The sequence below is a fragment of the Grus americana genome, chromosome 4, assembly GCF_028858705.1.
Source record: "Grus americana isolate bGruAme1 chromosome 4, bGruAme1.mat, whole genome shotgun sequence".
NCBI lineage: Eukaryota > Metazoa > Chordata > Aves > Gruiformes > Gruidae > Grus > Grus americana.
In genome coordinates, this window is record NC_072855.1 from 56,295,758 (window position 1) to 56,319,714 (window position 23,957).

General features: G+C 40.8%; 1 protein-coding gene across 8 annotated transcripts in view; it reads left to right on the plus strand.

The window, feature by feature from the left end:
• NPNT (nephronectin) overlaps window positions 1–23,957 on the plus strand; it is a 54,169-nt gene that overhangs the window by 25,446 nt on the left and 4,766 nt on the right. For 4 of the 8 annotated variants that reach the window (XM_054824776.1, XM_054824782.1, XM_054824775.1 and 1 more), the window contains 7 exons: window positions 828–947; window positions 1,781–1,900; window positions 7,067–7,201; window positions 8,420–8,542; window positions 10,276–10,761; window positions 20,453–20,548; window positions 20,970–21,068. In XM_054824776.1, coding sequence (XP_054680751.1) covers window positions 828–947; window positions 1,781–1,900; window positions 7,067–7,201; window positions 8,420–8,542; window positions 10,276–10,761; window positions 20,453–20,548; window positions 20,970–21,068 — 1,179 coding nt within the window. The remainder of the gene's footprint in view (window positions 1–827; window positions 948–1,780; window positions 1,901–7,066; window positions 7,202–8,419; window positions 8,543–10,275; window positions 10,762–20,452; window positions 20,549–20,969; window positions 21,069–23,957) is intronic. The other 4 variants (XM_054824777.1, XM_054824778.1, XM_054824779.1 and 1 more) reach the window with 2 other exon arrangements.

Sequence of the window (23,957 nt, forward strand, 5' to 3'; positions counted from 1 at the left end):
TTATGAAAAAATTTATTTTTTTCACCTTTATTGTCATCTTGACTCATCAGTACACAAATAACTAAGTAAAAAATTAGTCTGGTTTACCCAGATAAAACCAACACATATTCTTGGAAGAGAATTCTGAAGAAAATGCTCACTCAATCTTTACTTCTTGTTAGAAGCCTTGTCTACTAATATGAAAATTGTAGGCTGAATATTTTCAGTTTAAGTCATGAATTCTCTATTAAATTGTAAATCCAAAATACTAGCCTTCATGGATAGTCCTTGACAAATATCACTGATGTCAGATCTTTTTTTCCCCCAGTATTTTCTAGACGGTAAGGCATGCATTTTCTCTGTGAGATTGTTTGAAGTAGGTTAGCATCAGCTTTCCTACCTTCCTCTGCGACTAATTTTGAAGCATGGTAGTGAATCACTGAATCGCTATCAGAATCACTGATAGTGATTGCAGCAGAGACATTTGCTTTCTCCCTCCTCCAGAGTTCTGGCTGGTCCTGGACATGGCATTGAGGTGAATCGTGGCAAGATGTGGGCAGCCTGAGCTTGTGCATTCCCTAATGAAACTTCTGTTGGCACATAATCTAATACTAATACTGTCATTTCTGGAAGGATATCTGTGAAACAAGAAGATACACCACTTGGCAGGATGGGTGAACAGTGCTTCATGCAGGATGTTCTGAACACTTGCTGTCAGCTGGACTGCATATAAAAAGCTAATTGCTGTATTTTTCCTTCTTTCTCCAGAAACTCGAGCTAGTAGTTTTTTCACACATACTTTGTATGTTTTCTTTTCCCACCCCCTTCCCTTGTACCCTTCATTTCAGATCTAAATGAGTGTGGACTAAAGCCACGGCCGTGCAAACACCGGTGTATGAATACCTACGGCAGCTACAAGTGCTACTGTCTGAACGGCTACATGCTTATGCCAGATGGAACCTGCTCGAGTACGGCAAGGCTTGTTGCTTGCTTTTTTCAAGCTCCTCAAGATCCCTGCTTGGGTTTTCTTTGGAAACTTGTGTGAAATTAAGATAAGTCCCAAAATAAAAGATTAATTGTGCTGGAAATCAGGCAGTTGCACAAGATGAGCTTCTTTTTTTCTAATGAAATTAGGCTGAACAAAACAAGAGCAAATATTTTGATTTTATTAGTTTTATTACAAGTTTCCCCAGAAGCATTCTTCAGTGCTGTAAATCACTGTTAATTGGCCTTCAAGGACAAGTGCTTGCAGTTTTCACTGCAGCAAGACACCTGCAGTTCTGCTGTATTATGTCCTTATGAATGTAAAATCATTAAAGCTGCAGATGTTGGTTGTTTGACTGGTATAAAATTGTACAGTCATCTCTCTCGAGATCAGGTTCCTACTTGCTCCCATAAAAGTGGATATTTTGAGTGTCTGGACAGAGAGAAGGGGAGAGAAATTACCTTTAATTAGAGATGCTCCTATTTTAAAGTGACAGTAATGTCCAGGAGGGTTTATGGTACATACAGGGCTTTATACTCTTCATGGGGGCTGCATTCCATGACACAACTTGCTACAATTGTGGTGGTTTTCTTTTTTTTTCCTCTCTTTTTTTCTTAGAGATGCAATTTGTGGAAAGAAAAAAATTACTGCATATACATTTGCTCTTTAAAGTCTGAATGGATACCTGTCAAGTTCAACAAGGATTTTTCCACTTCTATCATAGTTACACGATGTCTTAATTCTCCAAAGTTTTTAGTCATTTTCTGATACTGATCAGAGTCCTTTTCTAAATATGTTCAATTATTTTTTCCCTAGATGCACTTTCTTGCTCGATGGCAAACTGTCAGTATGGCTGTGATGTACTGAAAGGGGAAGTGCGCTGCCGCTGTCCTTCTCCAGGACTGCAGCTAGGGGCTGATGGCAGGACTTGCATAGGTAGGTGATCAACTGTAGATTTGATTTTTTTTTTCTCCAAAATGTTTTTATCCTTACACCAAATGCAGTTCAAGAGAGTTTATCAGATGTATTTAGAATGTGTCATACATGCAGTTTAAAGACATTACTGATGAGAATTGAGATAGGCATGTTGCTCAGGTGCTCTCAGATGGTCTGTGTCAGAGATCGACAGTGTTTTCCTCCAGTCCTGCAGGTTTCACCGACTGCTTAAAGCCCATACGGGCCGCTGTATCCAAGTCCTTGGCCCTTACTACTCCTGTTACGGGATCATTTTAAACTATTGCTAACAGAGAATTCAAAATACCTGCCTGCATAAAAACCAGGAATGGGGAGGTCAGCTCTCCCTCATACCCAACAAGGTGGTGCTTAGGCTCAGGGCGTAGAGGGATAATTTGTGCAAATCGTTGAGATTATACTGGGACAAAGTGCATGCTCCCAGTATTAATGGGATCGAAGCTACTGTCTGTCTTTCATGCTGTGAAAACTCCAGGTTAAAATAAACTTAGGAATTCAGACTGTATGAAAGTGAAATACTTCATTCCCACGTTTGTGAACATGGAAAAGGTGCTTATGGTTAATCAGACTGTATTGTGCCACACTCTACTATGGTCTGAAGAACAGTGTGACGTGTGATTTCATTAGTCATTAACTATACATCTTGAGTGGCTATGATGCTCCAGTGATTTTATTATTTATATCCTATGCAGTGCTACAGTTCCATAACCAGTAACAACACTTGCACTGAAAGAATGTAAGAGAACGTGGATGCCCTCATCATCCATTTGGGTATCATGGCTGTCCACAGGGGAAGTGGTTCTCCAAGTGGCTGACGCATGCTGACCAAGAATTTGTTGGCAGAGCGAGGGACAGATTCTAGATCATCTGATGTGAGGAGCAGGCTCAGCTCTAAGTTGGAGGCTTTCTGAGGTGCATGACTGGCACATCTATGTATGGGAAAGAATGGGTAGAACAGGAGAAAAATTCTACCATTGTCACATGCTGAAGGGATTGAATTGTGATTAATCACACTTGCGGACATTATGACAGACAGAGATCTTTGGAAGAGACTTGTGCCATACCATAGTGAGCTAAGTGATTTTTAAGTACACATTCAAGGAAGTTATGCCGAGTACAGAAATTTGCTAGAAAAATACTTGCAAGATTCTCCTAGTGTGCATTTTTATATTCAGGCAAACGTCATACTTTGAAATAATCAAAGCACACTTTTAATGCCGAAGACTAGCACTCAAACCAATTATGTGAAGGTCTTTCAGTTCTTCAGTGTAGTTTTCAAAAAACCACTTTTTTTTCCCCAGAAAGGTGAAGAACTGTGTACCCACATTTCAGTTGAGGTGCATCATTCAGATTGATCTCATAACCTATTTTTGAAATCTTCCACAAAAATTTCTGAGCAGCCTTGTACAATACAGAGAAAGTAGCCACAGCAAGAGATGTCTGTTCTTCATGTGTCATAACATGACGTACTCCCCTTTTTTGGGAAGAAGTGATTGTGACATACACCTTTTTTGTGTTATTTCTCTATCATGTTTGAGTCGTAGTAAACACCTCCAAGAATTTAAGTGATTTGGGAGTAGGGCTGTGCATTTCCTCATATGTGTACATCCCCATCACTGCTGCGGAGGTTGTCAGCTCCAGTGAGGGTCTGGATATTGCTGCAGTACAAATAGAAGCGTAGATGATGCTAAGAAAATTGAAGTGTGCATTGGCTGCAGCTCATGAAATCCTTGTTTGAGGAGAGTTTGAAAGACAGCTGGGAATGTAATGCTTATTTTTAGCACAGGTGGAAATTCCTCTAGGCATTATTCTATTCTTAGTTTAACCCATGCTGATCATTCTCTTGTTAAAATGTTCCTTCCAGACAATCAGTAAAGAGCCACCAAACAATTCAGTTAGGAAGGTAAATCATATAAATTAAATAATAATCAGTATTATTTAATATAATAAATTTATTGAAAAAGAATTCAGTAAAGTCTTCAGTGAAAATAAGGATTGACTCATTGATTAATCACTCTTGAATCAATAAATCAATCGGTGTTGCTAGCTTTTTGGATTGGGATTTTCATTTAATGAAATTAGCAGTGTACACTTCAGCTTCAGAAGGTCTGAAATTATCTGAGGACTGAAAGAAATTATTTTCAATGTAAAATAAATTATTTCTAGTTGTTTAGTATAGAGAAACTTGAAAATATGGCCGTGTAAACTTAAAAATCATACTATTTTTAAATCGATCTCATAGTTTTAGTGCTTCAGTTGGTAATACGGTCATACTCAAACAAGACAGAAGCACGACTTTGTAATTCTGCTTCTCTGTTGAACACTGGCCATCCAACTCATTAGGTGCATTTTGCTTTTCATGTGCCTTTGGAGCAGCTCCCTGGCGCTAAGTCTGGGCAGGCACCTTCATTGCAGACCAGGCTGAGATCAGAATACAGATCACCCCTTCCTGCCCTGGTTTTCACTGGAAGCAGGCATGAGCCGCAGCATGTTGCAGCAGGCAAAGGGAAACAGCCTTACACCATTTAGGCCCAGGAGTGAATCGGCATGCGTCCATGGACTGGAAAGAAGCCACAGTCACTGTACTATTTGAGAACTGCAGGAAACTGAACAAGTGCAAGCACTTGCATACCATCTTCTAGCTAATGATCAAAAAGTGGTTTTCCTACCAGTAACGAGCATCCACCCGTCTCTCATATTAAACGCAAGTCATAGACTGTTATTTGTTTTCAATTATTTTTGTATCAGTCTTCAACGATGTGTTGATTAGCAGTTCAGTCCTGTATCTTTAGGATGTATAACTGCCTAGAAAACTAAACAATACCGCTACAGTGCTCTCATCATCTAACATACTTCTTGCCTTATGGGAATTTGCAAAAACGTGGACAGAAGGAAAGGCAGGACAAGCTACATTAGGTTTTAAAGAACATAATTCATGCCATGATGAGGTATATTCAGTGGCTAATCTTTTTATTACTGAATTACTTTTTCAAGTTGAGGTTTAAAAATAAAAAACAAAACCAAAACTAACTTATAGTAATCAAGAGTCTGAAATATGCAACCTTGAAATAATATTTTAATAAAGAGCAGAAAATTGTGGCTTGTAAATTAAATGACTGTAAGGAACACAGTAGAATTTGTAAAACTGTTAATGTACTCGAAGCCTAAAACATTAATAATAGATTCAAACCAAGAGGCAGATTTATAGGGAGATTCAGGCACGTGGAGGGGTGCCCTGTATTGGCCTCATTTTCTTTCTCATTCAGGCCTTTACCATGGCATTGTAGAAGCGCTCCCATCTGAGAGTAAAGGAGAGCTGGTATTCTGGAGCGGTCTGACGGGCCAGGAGTGTGGGAGTTCAGGGGCTGAATCCTTGCTGTCCTCAGGGATTCTTCACATGCAGAGTGGGACAGTGCCAGCAGGAGCTACTGGGAGAGCCCATCCAGCCAGTAATTCATGGCTTTAGGTCACTTCTTTTGGCTGTGGGAAACATAGCTTGGAGAATTCAAAGCTACATCTCCCCTGCCTCAGGTAGCTGCTCTAACTAACCAGCAGTTTTGTGGTAATTTTTTTTCTGTGCTGTGCCAGAGACTCAGGCTTCTCTCTGCCTTGTTCAGGCCTCTTTCACAAGCACCAGGGCATCAATCACTTGGCTTTGTTTTGCACTCTTGACACCTGCAGCTGAAGTGCTCCTTTTGGGAAAATAATTGTGTGGAGAGCAAAATCTTGCTTTCCTGTAGATCAAGAGCCTGATAGAGCCACAGAGCAAAGGCTTGAACTGTGCCCTGCAGATAACCGACAAACGTCAGGAGCGGTGTGCGTCAGAGGCAGCCGTGCGTGGCAGGTTGCTACCTCAGTGAAGAATTAGGGTTCAAGCACTCAGCAGACTTCAGCTTGGTTTACAAGGGCTACAAAGTGAGTGGTAGATCAAGCAGCTTTTATGTATCAGCCTGACCTCTTCTGAGAGTTTCCCAGGCAGTGAAAGCAGCACTGGTTGAGCCTCTGCCTGGGCCTCTGCCTGGCTTGTTAGTCAGAGTGAAGAACAGCATCTTCTGGAAGATGAGGAGCATCAGACATTTACTGAGCATCACCCGTGTCTTCCCACTCCTCTGTCCTTGCCTGGACACCGCTTACTGAAGCGCTGCTTCAGGTCCTGCTGCGAGCCCCTGACAGGGCAAATGGGAGCCATGTATCTCAGCACCTCAGAGATATTTTAAGGTCAGTTAGGTAACCAACTTCTCTGTGAAAGAGGGGTCAGCTACAGTGCAGGCACTGTGCAGGGTAAAAGATTGCAAAGAGTAGGTACCCAAAAAGCATTACCTGTGGTAACTGACTGGTAGAAGACTCAGAAATACTGCACCCCTGGCATTAGCTTGAACTCTCTTTGTTTAGAGCAAGTCCTGAACAGATGAAGATTTCCTGATAGGCTCAATGGGCAGGTCATGGATTAGGGACGCCTGAGATTTTAAAAAAACAAACCACTTCCTACTGCAGTATGATGTACTTTGAATATGCACGTATGACCTGTGCTACAGGAACAATATTTCAGGCATGTTTCAGAAAAAGAATTACTGGGGTAGTTTTTATTACTATTCCTTGCCTGTAAATCCAGGTGCTGTCTTTATAACCAGGCAGGGCTTGGTGGGAAAACAGCAAGTTATACAAATAACACAAAATAGCTTTTCTTCAGACAAATTCCATTACAGTTTTAAGGATAAGTGTTTTGAGGCCTTGAAGAAGCTGTCATGTGTTCTGTGGGGAATTAGGAAACTTCTCCTCTTCAATGGGAAGGGTACCAGGATAGCAGAGACATAGAGCAAGCATTCCACGTTCAATAGCAATGCTCGTTATGCCAGTGCATCTCTTGTCACTCACAGTAGTTGTAAAGGCTTATGGCATGGGAGGCATAAAAATTTGGGCATGTGACCAAGAGCTGAACTGAGATGGCATAGCTAGAAGCAGTGCTCAGGTATTACTGCGGGCTGACCAACTTGTAGCCAGAATGACCCTGTTAAAAATACTTTGACTATTCTTTCTTAGTTTTTCATTATGTGAAACCAGTTTAAGTTAGATGATATAGATTGTATTTTAACTGCTATTAAGAGTAATACAGTCCCTTTGTTTCCACAGATATTGATGAATGTGCTGCTGGGAGAGTTATCTGTCCGCGATTTAGGCACTGCGTAAATACTTTTGGAAGCTACGTTTGCAGGTGTCATAAAGGTTTTGATCTAATGTACATTGGAGGCAAATACCAATGCCATGGTAATAACAACTTATTTCTTATGTGCATGTAACAGACCTGTATATTCTAAACTAAAATTAATGGTTTAAAGAGTAATGTTTGATTATTATGGCTGAAATGTTGAAGCAGGTTGTTTTAGGTTGCACTGCATCTGTATTTTAGGAAAGGGTGCATTATAGAAATAGACTGTGAATAAGAAAGCATACATTTGGCCCCCATTCTTGTAACTGGTTCTCTTGTGGAAGCTAGTGGGAGAGCAGAGCTGATGACCCCAGGAATCCCTTTCCAAAGCCTTTGTCCTCACGGGTTTCGCCATGCCCAGGCAATTGTAGGTTTGGAGTAGCACATGAGCTTAGGATATGTCTGAGCTGTAATGCAGGTGTGGTCTATAGCATGCCCCAAGATCTGAGATAAGAAAATGTGGCTAGAGCACAGCCTAGCTCCTTCTAACCCAGGCTGCCCAACTTTCCTTCCCCTGAAGACAGGTGGGGAAAGGGCAAGGGTTGGGAAATAACCTGTCTTTGTCTGGACACGAGACTGGAATGCAGCTGGTGTGTGCCCTTCAACAAAGATGTTCCCAGGTCTCACTGTCTTGGTTTCCCAGGGCCTCAACTGGTTATGATCATTTCACTGAAAAAAAGATCTTGTGGAGATAATGAGGCATTGCTTCAGGTTTAAGTACATATTTTGGAGAGAGATCTCTATGCAGAGCACTGGAATTTGGAGATTTTTGCTTGCATCGCTAACAACAAACATGGAAATGCCATATAAGATGTTTCAAGCAGTTTCTGCTTGATGTCAAAACATCTATACTTACATATAATAGAGGCAGCGTTTTATGAAAAAACAGTTTAATACCTGTGCGATTAAGAGCATGCGTATTCCAACACTCGGTTTTTCTTTTCTTACCATGTCACCTTTAAGCAGTGGTTATTAAAATTGTAATCTTCATGATCTCAACTGCAACCTACCCACAGCAAATCATTGAAGCTGATCCCAAGGTATAAACTGAGCAATACCAGAGTTGCACAATAGTCCCTTTTACCCTGACGTTTGTATCACCACGTTGATTTGTGACTATATTCCTTTTCCCACTGGCAATTCAGTTTTATTAAATTTTTCAAAATTAATAATATTTTTCTAATGACCATACTACTGTTTGTGGTTTTGCAGGGATAAGCAGAAAGTCAAGTTTCTTTTGATGTAAATGATTTTTTTTCTGTTACTTTCTGTTGCAGATATAGATGAATGTTCCCTTGGCCACCATCAGTGTGGTAGTTTTTCCCGATGTTACAATACACCAGGATCCTACAAATGCAAGTGTAAAGAAGGGTACAGAGACAATGGAACAAACTGCATACGTACGTAATGCTCCTTTTAAAAAAGGAATTCCCCAAATAAATGTGTCCCACGTTGTAAATTTTGAGATACAGCACTATCAGGATCAGTTTCTCTTAACTATTTTTAATACTTAATAAGGGGCCAGGGAATGTAGTCAGAGTTTTCTGAGTCTTAGCATGCCTTGGTAAAAATACCTTTCCCTGAGACATTTTCATAATTAGAAAGAAATTCACCTCTCCCTATTCACAGCTTGATTCTAGAGATTGTTACAGGATGAGAACAACTGAGTAAGCAGGGTAGGTCTGGTCAAACAGTACATATTACTCATACCCTGTGGTTATGTACACTCTGCCACTGGCCCATTTCAGCAGCTCACCCCATCCACTGCTCCCCACATGCGAGCAGAGCCGAGAGGGAGGATTTCTCTGGAACAATTCCCTGTTGGACAATTCCTTTCCTCACCTTTCTCTTGCAAGAAGCAGCCGCCCCCCTTGGTACAGAATAGGCCACTGGAGCTCCCCCACATTTGACATCCCTCAGGACTCTGCAGCTCTATGACATCTGCTGAATCTTTCTGAGGACCCTGTGTTCACATGTGGGTTCCGGTCTGTGGTGACTTGTGGATCCCTTTAAAGAGCAGTACCATTGCGGACTTGTTTCCTTTGGCTGTAGGTGTCATGGTAATGTGATCTGGCTAAGGTGATCTCTCACAGGCTCAGTGTGGACAGGCTTCACATGTGTTGCTGGGACATAGTCCTACGGTGCATTTTATATTTTAATATACCATAACGTAAAAACTGCAGGGTATTCAAAAGAATAGTAATAAACAGGTGGCCAGATACCTGCTGTCATCAAACAGTTCATTGTTTAACAAACAGTAGTTCTTCATTTTAAACTGTGTATTATACTTGAAACACTTGTACACAAAATATCTGACTAGAGTTCTTATCTTTTTTTAAGATCTCCAGTGAGATATAAAAGGCTTATTAACAAACAGACAATTATAAATAACAAAACAGATGTTCTTGCGTTTCAGGTCTCCAGAAACTCCCCTTGTGAAACCAAGTTAAAATTTGTTGTCCTTTCTTAATGAAACATCGGGGGAGATGGTACTGTAGTCACTGTCACTGTGGTGTAGGTGGTGCTAAGTTCACCTTCTCCTTTTTGAGGAGGCTGAAAAATTGCCGTTTACTAGTGTTTAGGAAAGGTAAAGATCTCAGTGAAGCCTATTGGCTTAAGTTCAATCTCTGTAAAATGATTAATGCTTATTGACAAGGAGAAAAGTTTAGAAGTGGAGAGGTCTGAAAGATAACGATCTTAAGCTAAAGGTATCTGCCCATCCATGACCAACATTGGAGTCCGACTAAACTTGCTTCTGCTCCTCAGTACAAACTTGTCCAGTTTGGAGGGCTGCTTAACACACATCTTCCTGTCCATGCTTTTTTACTAACTCTGCTTTTGGGTAAGTTTTGCCAATTCCGAAAGAGAGTTGATGCTTGGGAGCTGGGGATGAAAGTCTCTTGGCCTTCAGTCATTCTAAATCATCTCTAAACTGCTGTAATGAGAAGCACTCTCCAAAGGGGTGTGATAATTCAGCAGTGCTGATGCTAAAGTATGTTTCTAATTAGTGGAAATATTCAGAAGAAGAGAAATTATTTCAGCAAAGACTCTCTGTGTCATAACAAAATATATTAAGTTTCTGGAGCGAAAGACTAAGATGTCCACTTTGGTCCCATTTTGATTCTCTTTGCAGTTATTCCTAATGTTATGATTGAACCACCTGGTCCATATCATGTATTCAAGGGCAACAGCACACTCCCTAGGGGAGACAGTGGTGTAACCAATAGGATTCCCGATGTTGGAGGCACAAGGCAAACCCTCAGACCACCATATGTACCTGCTATTGTTACAGAAAGGCCGGTGACCAGGCCAACGACTCGACCTACACCCAGGACAACAACTCATCCTACACCGGGGCCAACAACTCGACTAACACCAAAGCCAACCACTAGGTATGTGCTGGTGACAACAAGGCCAGTAACGAAGCCAGTGACGAGGCCTCCACCTCCAACACCACCTCAGCCTACAATGTTAAGACCTACGCTACCACCACAAAGAACTCCGATGATAACAACTGAAGAGCCTTCACACATTCCCGTTGAAACTACCTCTTCCCAAGGAATTACAGATGACAACAGGATTCAGCTAGATCCTCAGAAACCCCGAGGAGATGTGTTCAGTAAGTAATTTTACATATCCTTTCATTTATCTGAATTGTATATGCAGTGAGGTGAAAGCGTGCACTGTACTGCTTGGGGTTTTTTTGGAACACTTTATCAACGAGAACAAAGACATGAAGCTGAAAATGGTCATATGGTAAAGCTGCACAAATAATTGATTTTATTACCTAACAAAAGTGTGGGGAGGAAGTTCTTTGTCGATTCAACCAAAAATTTCTTTTTTTTTCTTTTTTTCTTTCTGAAATTATTTGTGTGTCTATGGTCCTGTAAAAGTGTTTAACCTAATGATGCTTTCAGATGAGAGTTTTGGAGAAATGAAAGACTTTTTATTGAAAAGTATTGAAATGCAATGTAACTCATAAATGGTCAACGGATTCAAATTCAGGGGGTTGAGAGTCACTCTTAGCATATTTCCATAGCTTTAAGAATGGTAAGAAATGGAACCGTGTCTGATTACCTAAAGAGTGTTATGTCACCTGTGTTGCATGAATTCAAATAGTCTTGGATGTTTATGACTAAGCAGCGGGAAAATTGCATAAAAATAACATAGAGGCTAATTTAATGGACTGTATCTATGAAAATGGATACATGAAAAGCTGAAGATAGTAGATTCTCATAGCATGAACACATGTCACATTTTAAGAGCTTCTCTGAAATCTACGTCACCGTTTCTACACCAGCTTTAGCGCATACCACAGAAGACATTACTGGCACATGCAGAGTTACACGTATCTGCCAAGAAATACTCAACACCCGATTTCATCTTTAGTTCGGCTGCTAATTTTAGAGACGGGGAGGGTGTGCTGGATCAGCCCTTCTCCTTCAGCTTGATGTACAATAAAGCTGCTGAAGCAATGTAGTAGGAGGAAAAGTTTGCTGTCTCAGAGCAGGTGTACAAGCAATGTGGGAGGTTTTTTCCGGTTGCTTTGGCATCTGTGTGGTAATTTCTTGGACTATGTTCTCTTAGATCATTACACAGTGAAATATTTTGTTCCTTGTAAAAAATGGTTTGTTTTCCCTCTTGACATTTTATCTGTTGTAGACAGTTTGATGAATTTAAAATGGAGTCAAAAGCTGACTTAACATTTGGGAAGATAAATCCTAGTACCGCTCAAAGGAGTGTGCTTTTGGCTTTTTCAAGATTATTTTTCAAACAATCTATATTCAGTTAAAAATATAAGAACATTTTTATGTAAAATTCTAAAAGGAAATATAGTAAAGACTTCCAAAACTTAATATAATGGGAACCAATAGTTAAAAATAGAGTTCTGTGGAAATTGTTCTAGACTCTAGCATTCACTTCCCAGGTGTCTCGTGTTGCAAGTGTTCTCTGGAATTCTAAAGCAGGGAGATAGTTTTCAGCTATTTTCATGATGTCATAATAATCATCTGTATAAAGCTTATTATTTACAATTAGTCTTTCTATGTTCTCCCTAGAGGCTAAATTTTGAAGCTAATACTTTCAATACAATATGCTTCAGATGTAGGGGTTTGGAAAGTAGGAAAGTAAAAGCATTTTAAGTTTGTGTAAGCTTACGTTATGGTACATATAACAACCACAGGAAAAAGTTATCTTTGCAAAGTGTTTATCAACTGTTTATTTAGGCGAGCTGCCACCCTTTGAGGTTTGTGATATACATACGTAGCTTCAAAGGCCTCAGTGCACAATACAGCAGGATTCCAATGAGTCAAGCACCAGCAACTGTTACTGGCCTCAGTAGGTAATACAAGGACAGATGGCTCCTCCAATCAAGTCAATACATATGTGTCTTTAATCCCATATTATTTCTTTTATCTCCTGCTAAAGATAGACTTGATATACATATGTGTATGACAGACCTGTGTAACTGAAGGCATACTCCACCTGTGCTCTGGATGGCAGGAATTTGCATGGTGTGATCCTTTATGAAGCTGGTGTCTTTTCTCCTCTCTCTTTTCTCTCTTTTTCTCTCCATTTTTTTTCTCTCTTCTGGCCGTCTAGGTAGGGGTCACTGGTGTCCCCTCCCACCTTCTCTCTGTCCAGAGGCATTTCTTTAGTGCACGAAAGCATTTGTTTAGGATTTGAAACATACAGTTGGGTGCAAAACAATTCTGTTCCAGAAGAATGTGTTACCTTGTCAAGGAAAGCATTGCTTGTAGAGTAAGGTGTTACCTATTGAATCCTGTTACTGCAGGAGTTTGTGGGGTAGGGGAGAAGTTATATTTCATGATGCAGGACATCTAGAAAAGCAGGTAGAAAAGTTGTAGCCACGATGTGAGGACTCAGCCTGTCCTCAGCTGCACTTCTAAGGATAATACGGAGATACTCATGCCTTGCCAAATGTCGTCACACCAGTGGTTCAGCAACATCGGAGCATTATTGCCAGGTGCATTAGCTGCCTGGCTAGCCTGCACGCCCTCAGCCAGTGGCAAACATGAGGTAAAGCACGTTAGCTCCAGCGCCTTTCGTGTTAGCTTACAGATGGCGTTTGCTGGGTGGGGGAGGCTTCATGTTGCTGGTGGTCAATCCTGCCCCTGCTACAGGCCCGTGGCAGAGCAGTGCCTGGCACCGTTAGCCTGCAACTGCTCTGCAAGAGGCACCACAAGCTCAGGATGGCAGGCCTTCTGCCAAGTGCAAGCCAGGGCCTCTCGAAAAGCATTCCTCACAGCCAAGCACAATGTTAACAACCACGATGTTAAGATAATACAGAATTTTAAACTGAAATAACTAGTAACATTTAGCTAACCTCTGACGTGCTGTGTATCTGCCATGTGGATGTGCCAAACCCTCTCCACCTCCAAAAATGTTTATGGATTTTTCACTTGCCTTTCTATTTCCTCAGGGAAGGGGCTTTTTCAGCTACTTCCTTCAGCTTCTTTAAAACGTGGTTGCTGTTCAATCTCACCTACATCAGACATCTTTGCAGTGTTCCTGGGTTGTGACTACGAGCTAATTTCCTTTAGCTTATATGGAGCCTCTTTAGGTTCATTTCCCTGCATCATTTGCTTCCTCAGTTAAGACAGCAAAGAAACTAATTCTCAGAAATGAATTTGCACTCTGGTCCCAATATGCCTGCCTGAGAAGAGAAAGCCTCCCTCTTGCCACCTTGATTTGTTTCCCACAGGAGAATGCAGGCAGCAATTAAGTCATGTTGTAACACTCATCTTGGAAAACAGAGGAGGAAACTGATGTTAGATCCACTCAAATCATGAAGCAGGATTTAACTTCAGTTTTGCAAGGTCTTCAGAAGAGTTACTGTGTCTTCTTAGGTGGCTGCTTCCTCATGTGTCGCAAAGGGCTCTTTTGTCCCAAAGAGTCGGAAAAGGTAGTGTGTTATCATACAAGGATGGGCAAAACCCAGCACAGAGCACTGTAGCCAGCAACAATTCTGATCTTCCAGCCCTTAGCGTCTGCTGAAGACCTCAGTATTTAAAGTTGTGTTTTCAAACGGTTATCTTGTGATGCGTGGGCTTTTTGCTTTTATTTTTTTCCCCTCAGACTCTGAAGCCTAAGCCAGACTTTGACAAAGTAGCATGTCAGTAAACGCTGCTTTGCTTAGCCATCTGAACAGGTGGTACTTCTGTTAGGCAATCCATGGCAAAGAGGTAGTTGGTGCGCTGTACACTAATAGATGTCCTGGTGCACCAGACCAAATCCTGCAAGCATACTGGTGGTCTAGGATTGGTCCAAGTCAGGAGAGGAAACATGCCTGGGCAAGTGTACTTGTTTTCTGCAGGCACCTCTCAAATTGTAATTTTTCATTATTTAACCTTTTCCTGAGCTTACTCTTGGTGACTTGTTGCTCCCTGTTTTCTCCCTTAATTGTTCTTTGACCTGCCGTCCCACGGGCTGAGTAAACTTGTCCTCAGCTTTCACTTCAGAGCACTCTTGAATGTGCCGCTCAGCTTGAAATCAGCTGAGGACCAGCAAAATTGGTCTGTTCAGTGGTGACAGAGCACAAATGATAATAATGCTGATAATGTTATTTAAATGCCTTTGCAGTTTTTGAAAGGTATTGGGTTGTCACTTTTTTTTTAGATGCTTTATGCCTTTTCTAAAAGAGCCTGCAGTGACTTTGGGGAGCTGTTTTTTCAGAGAACAAAAAAATGAGTATTTTTTAAAATGGAATTCCTACACTTGGCCTTTGAACCACTTAGTCAGATGCAGACAGTGGAATCTGGCACCAAGGATAATCTTCTCCTGATATGGATATGGGGGGGAATGGCAATGAGGGAGGAATGCAGTGAGGGCTTAATATTTAACTATTTCAGGACTGATACAAACTACAGTGAAGTGCAGAGGAATCTTTTCTGGTTACTCAGATGGATAAAGTCTCTAACAAACAGAATGAACTTCTCAATAAGACTATGAATTTCTGCTACCATTGGGATCTGGGTGATAAGCATTAAATGCATAAACTTAAAGCATAATACTAGGTATCAGCAGAGCAAGAACAAAACACCTTATCTGTATTAAAAGATAGTTCAGCAATTTTCCTTCTTAGCCTGTAGTTAGTAGGAGCTGAAGAGATTGGAATTAGGAGACTTTTCTCATAACAGCTATTAAAAAAAATTAAGGATTGGATTAAAACTTCATTCTTTCTGCTCCCCCTTTCAATGACTGCAAAGTCCTTAGTGCAGTAAATGCAGTTATGCGATCCTTGAAACTGTTGAAAAAAGGGAAATGCTAAAAGCAAAGAATGTGGGGTTTTTTAATTCCTTGGTATCATTAGAGTAGTATCATTTTACAATAGCATTTAATTGGTCTTTAGTCTTCCGGCACCTATTAAAATGTATTTGTCTTAATGTGTAAGCATTTAAGACAGGCACTTTGTTCCTGTTTGTACTCTGGAGCTAAATCCTAAGATCTAGGAGTCTCACAAATCACACCCTCCATCAATCTTCCAGCTAGTTTTTCCCCCAGATCTGATATGCAAGCTTCTGCACACTATTTATTTTAGCTGTGTTTCCCTGCAACTCTCTTAGCACTCTGCACCTCCCGAGTAGCTGCTCATAGAAAGGCAGGCAGGTTACTTGTCAGAAAATCTTCTAGAAATATATATAATAACATACTTGATTTCGGTCACAGTTAATGAACCCTGCAGCTGCCTGAGAAATGCAAGATTGGACTTTAGAGCAGTCGCACACCAGCACCATCTCTCCGCTCTTACGCAAATGGTACTGAAGAGGGTGGGACAGTCCATGAAAGCCCTTTCTGAAATAATTCTCACTGCAGAATTTGAATCTGCAGAGTTTTAGGCAACATATCCTGGCCACTACGAGTATCCACATAAAAGGGTGAAGTGTACCTTTCTATTGCCCCTTCTTTTTAGCCCAGCGTATATCAAGTCTTCCCTGGAGGAAAACAGGACATATTCTTGTTTATGAAGTCTGATTGACCTCTGAGCTACCCTTCCTCTTAGCTGTTTTCTACTAGTTCTGCATGAAATCTCATCACTTGTGGGGATTTTTTGGAAGTGGAATTTAACAACTTTCAATCATAACTATTCAGTCAAAAAATCTTTGACTTTTTTTTTTTTTCTTTTGCTGCTGTTTTTAACAAATGGGAAGTTTGGCCAGGATTATTGTGTGGAATGGAATTGCATAAAAACACAGTGTCGTAAGGCAGAACATTACATTATTAATAGTAATAATAATTACTAATAACATGAGGCTGCACTCCATGTTTGTTTTTGGTTTTGTAACACCAAAACAGTGATTATTCCATAATTACAAATAACCTGATATATGTACACACCAGCTCTTACTCTCTCAGATATACTTATCCCTTGTACTCCCAAACTCAGCAATTAGCAAGTAAATGAAAAAGTCCTACTGTTTTTCCAAAGGATTAAAAAACTGAAAAGAAATCAGTCTTATGCAGTTATTAAATGTTCCCCACACACAAATTCATACATCTAAGAAGAATTTAGCTCATGAACTTTAAGAATATGGTACTGTTGATGTATTGGCTCACTCAGAGCTTAAATTCTCCAAGAAAAAGAAGCCAAGTTTATATTTAACAAGTTTTATCAAACCATTGAAGTTAAGTGAAAATCACACTGATACGCTATATAAAGTACACAGAAAGGGCTTGGAAAGCTTGCAAAAATAATTGTGCCAAATACTTTCTCCCACGATCGCCACTCGACATATTAGTCATTGTAGCAAAATGAAGTGTCCACATGGATCATATTTAGTCCTGCATCTCTTGTTTCATATCGAGTGTGCATTCCTCTAATTAGGTCTGAGCACTGAAGTGACTGGTTTAAAGCTCTGCCACACGTTCTTTTAGAAGTTCATAATAACAGTGTTTAGAGAAAAGTTTTGAAGAAACATTTTATCACAGAGCTTTAATTATAGGCAAATATATCAACTTTAATTTGGAGAATGCTTCTATGTATGCACAGATGTAACTCACATTTGTATAAAATAGCAGAGCATTAGAAATGGTGTTTCAGTAAGTAAACTGAAGTAGTTAGGAAAATAAATTCCTAATATTTCCTGCAGCATTGAACACATCCCTGGAAGTGTTCAAGGCCAGGTTGGATGGGGCTTTGAGCAACCTGGTCTAGTGGAGGGGGCAGGGGGGGTTGGAACTAGATGATCTTTAAGGTCCCTTCCATCCCAACCCATTCTGTGATTCTGTTTTCCATAAACAGGAGCTATGGGGGACTGGGAAGGGGATCCACAGGGCAAGGACATACCTTGAGACTGTGAGCCCTGAGTATCCCACAAATCCTAGAGCACAGCAGCGGGTTTCCTCAGTGCTCTCTGCCACAGTGTTCATTCAGAGCCCTGTAACTACCTGTCTCTGGTCTGAGCCTTTGGTCCCTAGGAAAAAACTTAATTTAAGGTGCCAGGGAAGAACAGGAAGATATGGAGGTGCAGAATGTTAAGCTCAATGTTAACCTAATGAGAAGGGGATGTGAGCATCCCGTTGCTGGTGAGTGCGTGGGGCCCCGAGGGTGGTGGCACTGTGAGGTTCCTCACAGGCTGGAGTCATCCTGCAGCTCAGGGAGAGGGCAGCTTGCTTTTCCATCTGCTCCCGTGGGCTGGCCTCTTTACACGTGGCAGATGTAAAGACACTTCAAGAAAAGGCTGCGTGTCTATCCCAGACCAGCAGCTACACTACAAACGTACGCTGCGCTCAGCAGTTTTGAAGCAAGTTGCTGGCTTGTTCTTCATAGCGTAGAAAATGAACAGTATCTTTTTTTTCTTAGTGCAGTCTGAGAAGAGGAAAGGCAAGGTAATAGTCCCTGGGGGTGCAGCACAGGTGTGTCTCATACGTGGGGACTGCTGCATTCCACGGGGAGCAGCAGCCTGCAGCAGCATGGCTGGAACGCCGGGCGAAACTCCACTTATGAGGGTTTACCTGAGGCGAAAATGCAGTCAGAGCGCTGTCCTGCCAGAAATGACAGTGAGTGACTTACAGGATGCTGTTAGTTTAGCAGGCTTTGTCAGTAAATGCTCTGGCAAAATTTGCTGTCCCAGGTGGCTGGCCACAGTAAGCCCAAGAAATTGAATTACCAGTTTTTAACATCCCACTGCAGGTGAATTTAAATGGTGCTGCTACCTGCTGTGTGTCCCACAGTGGCGAAGGTCTGGGCACACGTCCACAGTTAACACACGTACCTGCTCCATAAGCTACTGCTCCTGGTTATCCATGGCTGTAATGCAGTTAGAACAGCATAAGAGTATACCTCTTACGTGTCAGAGCAGCTTGTACCATCGTAGGCACCTCTGTGCACGTGTGACAATAGCAGTATGATGTGCTTCTTCCGCTGTCCCGCCTACACGTGAGATAGAGCTCTTAGGAAGGGTGTGTACTGCTGGGAGGGATTAAGGGTGAGTGATGGTTTTAGGGCATTCCTGTTTCGATTTTTTGCTGCTTGTAAACACATTTTTTTTTTTCTTTATATATTTTGACTATAGTATTTGTGCGTAAATGTACTGCAGGATGATTATTGGCGTAGGTGGTGTGGACTGTGCACATTTGTGAGGTTTCTTTCATATTAAATCTCAAAATTCTAATCATGCAAGCAAAAAACCAGATGAAACAAAACCAGCAAAAATTTTATTACAAACAATTTATCCTTAAAAATTAATGGGCCTTTACTACCCAAGCCAATCTAAAGTCCGTTAAGCTGTTTAGGCATTAATATCCTAGACTGCAAATAAACATAATCCAAAATCTACAAAGGATTAACAAAAAAAAAAGATATAATGATTCAAAAAATGACTGTAGTATGAAGGAGTTAATCAGTTTCCTACAGATTTCAAGCTTTTTATTTATTTTTATTATATAAAATTTCCATCCAAGATCTGTCACCTGTAATATTACTTTTAAAATACATTAGCATTTGGTTGACCTTTTATCAGGCTGCTGATTTTGTCCTAATTCCAAAAAGCAGGAAGCTCCTTCATTCTTGCTTTGCATTTTCCTGTCTTCTGGCTGTAGAAGAGCTCTTGCAGCAATGCTATTGACATGTTGTCCTAGTGCAAAAGTTCCTTCTTACCTTTGATTTGATTTCCTGAAAACAAGAGTCCTTTATTTCAGTTTCGAATTGTAAATCATCTCAGTTCTGCTTGTTCCCACTTGCCTAGGAAGCCTATAGAGACATTAAGATACTTATTTTAGCACTGCAAATGGAACACATGTCAAGTTTTTAATAGCCAAGACCCTTACAAATGCCGTAGGTGTCAGAGGTGTCTGTAGCATCTAAGGACATGTCTGTAACATGTGCCCACTGTTATTAATTATGTGCTAGACCTGTCTCTAATAGAGGAGTTTCCAAGACAGCTCTATCCAGTGCAGTCTGTTTATCTCTAGTTGACAGCTGTCCATCAGGCATGACGTTGGTGCGTTATTTCTGGAGACGTACACAGACTGGCACAGCGTCTTCAGAAGTAAGTGGAAGTCTTTGTAGCCACCTGACTGTGGCGGCCATCGTTCCCACAAAGACCTCTTAAATTTCAGGTTGTCCTGGCTGCTGAATGTCTAATAACCTCTTGGGCCCATTAAGTCTCCTTGTGGCTGAGAACAGCAGCTGAAGGATGGACTTTGTCAGAAAGCAAAAAGCAGAATTACAGTTGACTCCCAGTTCCCACTGGAGCTCCTCCTTCCCCCCTCTCGGTACAATCTGGATAACTGTCTGGGGAGCGCTAATCCTTTGCAGAGAGATGGCTGCACTGTCAGCTGTGCTTCGAAGGTTAGGTGGCTGCGGGGCCTCAGCCCAGGGCCGCTGCCCCCTCTTCAGAGTCTCCCGTAAGCATCTCCTGTAAACGGGTGGATCGGCAGCTTTGAGCAAGGGCTTTAACGTGACTTTCTTTTCTTGAGAAACGACTATCTTTAAAAAGTGCATTTGGAGGGGAATAGTGTGCTTCAAGGTTAAAGGGGGGTTTTTTTGTTTGTTTTTTTTCTTTTCCTGGTTAAAAAGGAGCTTTCATTTGAAGAGCCTTTAGCAGATTTGGAATCACCTTTTACAGAGCACAGATAAATGTTACAACATAAATCATAAATCACATCATAGGCATAAAGTTTATGAGTCTTCATGTCAAATATAATTAAATATATTGAATTCCCCAGGAAAAGCACAATGCCCAGAGCTGCTCTGCTGTTTTTTATTAAAGATAAGGAAGTAGGTCACTAACTAACTTTATCTCATTCATTTCTGAAAAAAAAAAAAAAAAAATCTACTTTTCTCGCAGTTCCACGCCAGCCTGGAGTGAGCAATAATCTGTTTGAAATACTTGAAATTGAAAGAGGGATTACGGCCGATGAATTTGAAGCGAACGATGATCCAGGTAAAGATCACATCTCCTGTTCAGGGCCTAGGGTTTAGGATTTTTTTTTGAGATTTCTTGAGGTTTTATACATTTTTACAGGACTCCTGCATCTTATGCCCCTTGTTTAAACTATGCTTTGGAAAAAGAGGGGGGAAAAAAAAAAAAACAAACCAAAAAAAACTCACCTGAAGTGAGCCTTTATAGTTTTGTTTCTTAACAGATTTAGGTCAAAAATTGTGTAAATTGTTAATAACAACACTAGCATCCCTTTTATTTAGTATTTTTGTAGATTCTTTTTCTAGTGCTCCTTCTGCTGCATTTAATTTTCATATTTACTTGCTAGTGTCAGCCACAAGGGAAATTGCTGTAATTCCCCAACCAAAACAATCTAAATCACTTTTTTTTTTCTTTTTTTGACCACCTGCTCTGTTCTGCCTAGGTGTGCTGGTACACAGCTGTAATTTTGATAGTGGACTCTGCGGATGGCTCAAGGACAAAGATGATGACTTGCACTGGGAACCAGTGAGAGACACGTCAGGTAAGATAAAGGTCTACGATCACATCCTGTAATTGAAGAACCACCCAGGCTTGAGGTTGACGACATGATGAATTTACACAGCTTCTGTTCCTGTTAGTTCCAGGATATATTTCACCCCCACACCTCTGCTGTGTATAAAAATCAACATGAAAGAGCAATTGAGAATTTGCGCTTTTATCATAGCTGGTTAGGGATGTCTCTGAAGGAGCGTGTATTCAGTAAAAGATTATCTGTCTTAAAAGAATCAGGAAGAACAAAAATGTGGACTAGAGAACAACCTTTATTTCTGGGGAGACAAAGCTTATTTTTCAAACCACCATGCAAACACAGTAATTTCCATATTACTAGCACAATTATAGAACGCGCTGGAACTAGTCTTTGTTCCGCTGCCAAATACAATGTTCTAGTTTAACCTCCGAGTTTGATTTTATTGAATTCTAATCTGACTTACAGCAACCTGTGTGTAGGAAAACTGTTAAGTAACTGGAAAGAAGACACGTTAGGTGCCTTCAGTCTCCATGCAGAGACTTCTGAAACTGGGTATATTTGGGACGGTAAGAAGTGCCCTTGCAATGACCGTACTGAGGAGCGTGCAGGATGCACACATCACTTGCAGAATGGGAGGAGGCTGGCACCAGCACCACTCGCACACCTCTCCCGGGGAGGTCCCAGCAAAACTGCACGTCTGCAACGCCAGAAGTCAGTTGTGTTTTGTCCCCTGCTGAATTTCCTGTAAGTGGCACCAAGAGGTTGGCTGTCCTCGCCTGTGTACCCTCCCCCCAGCAGCGCTTGCCCCACAGCGCTGCAGATTAGACACACATCTCTGGCTCCCCGTAATGATGGGATTACTTCATACCCAGAGGAGCAGCCTTTGAAGTGCACAATGCTTACATTATGTGAGGGGCTGGTAGACTTGGGAAGGAAACGCGTTCTCAGGCGGTAAAATGTTACAGGTTAAGTTAAGGGAGGGTGAGGGCACCTAGAGCCATTTTCCTTACGCACCACCTCACTGTACATGCCTGTCCTTGCGCTGCTGTTGATGAGACTGTCATTTGCCACTGCAGCAGGTGACTGGGCACCTTTTTCAGGCTGTTTCTGCACTTACTGGGCAGGCCCCCTCCCCATCCACAGGCATGCTCTAGTGTTTCATGTGCTCCTGACAACACTTGAAGTGTCTCATGAATGACTCAGAGAGCAGAGCTCCTTCCTCCTGAGAAAACACATAGCTGCCTCCTGCTTGCAGACTGGCATTTTAAAAAGATAAAAAGATCACACATAATTCAAACGTCTTTTTTGAAACAATGGATTTAAAAACATGCTTTGTTTCTCAGAAAGTCAGTCACTCAAAGCATATTCATTATCAGTACTCAAAATACATGTTAAGTTCCAGAACTATGATTTTTAACTCTTTTTTTTTTTTTGACTTTTTTTTTTTCTCCTCCTGTGTCACTTCCCAGTCAGGGACAATCTCAGCTTTTTGTTTCCTGTGTACGTTCTGCTGCTGTTGACATAACCTGTTAAAACTAGTCCCTTGAAGTCACCCACCCACTCCCTCCTGTCTGGAATACCTTGTTGCAGAGCTTTATTTTCACAGCTTGTGCCTGAGTGTTTGCTTTCACCTTTCAAAGTTTGCTATTTATTGGTTTATCAGAATGTGCGTTTTGAAAGGTGCCATGCTGAAGCCTTATAAGCTTATCTTGCATGCAGAAAACGCTGATCTGAGGGGACCTTTTCCTGCAGGGGCTTGCCTACAGCGACATTGGCTTTGTGCTTACCTAACTCTGTTTCCTATTGATTGGATTCAGTCACTGTAACTATCTGAAACAGATGCAGTTAATGAGTCAAGTCAGTACTTTTGGAGTGATACAATCGTATCTACAACAAACAGGTGCAGTTAGTTAAACTCTGTTGTGCTTATTTTAACAGTCACCTTGATGCAAAACCAATGCATTAAAAAAAAAAAAAAACAACAACAAAACCCCAAACCAAAACACAATAACTATGAAAACAAAACCCAACCAAATAACAAAAAACTTTAACAGATCCTTGGACAAACAGATCCCACTTCATGCCCAAGTGCAGATCTGGGGCCCCAGACAGCAGCATAATACTTTGCTTTGTTAAATCTCATTGAGACCAAAGGGACTTACAAAATGACATAGAAGTAGTGAATTGGAGACAAGGGTGGCTTTCCTTTTACGTGTGTGACAAGCCCTGGTGCATTGTCATTAAATCTCACAGCTTTTGAGGGAAATAATTGTGGCTTTCAAAAAGAAACTTTCAGAAAATAAAGCTCTGGCTGAGTTGTAGCAGGGTGACAATTTAAATGTAAAGCATTTTTCTATTCTATAATTAAAGACTGTGTATGTCAACAATATTTAAAAAAAAAAACCCAGTATTTCTACATCATCAGTTTCAACTAAGAAGCTTACATATCACCTTTACCTTAAGATCATTAAACTTGGAATTATTTTATTTTTTTAATAAAATTAAAAAAAAATCTGATCTGATGAAAAAAAAAGATTCCTAGGTTCAGAGTGAGATAAAAATGATAATAAAAAAAAATCTTAAGTGATACTCACACACACTTTGGTGAGTTCTGATTTTAAAGTTCTCACGCAAAAGTTTTAATGAAAAGTACAAAGAAAAACTATAGGTGTGGGTTTTCTTCAAGATGCGAAGTCTCATTTATTGTAGTTTTGAGTGCCTATGTGAAAGGGCGTGTGGGACTTAGACATATATGTCTGGTTGGGTTTTTTTAGGTTTAATGGATGTTGCCATACCTATGAGATTCTCTGCTTTTCATGTGCTAGGTGTTTTTATGATGGCACCTTTACTTCACACATGATCAGAGATAATAATAGGGTTTTGAAATGATGTATGTATGTT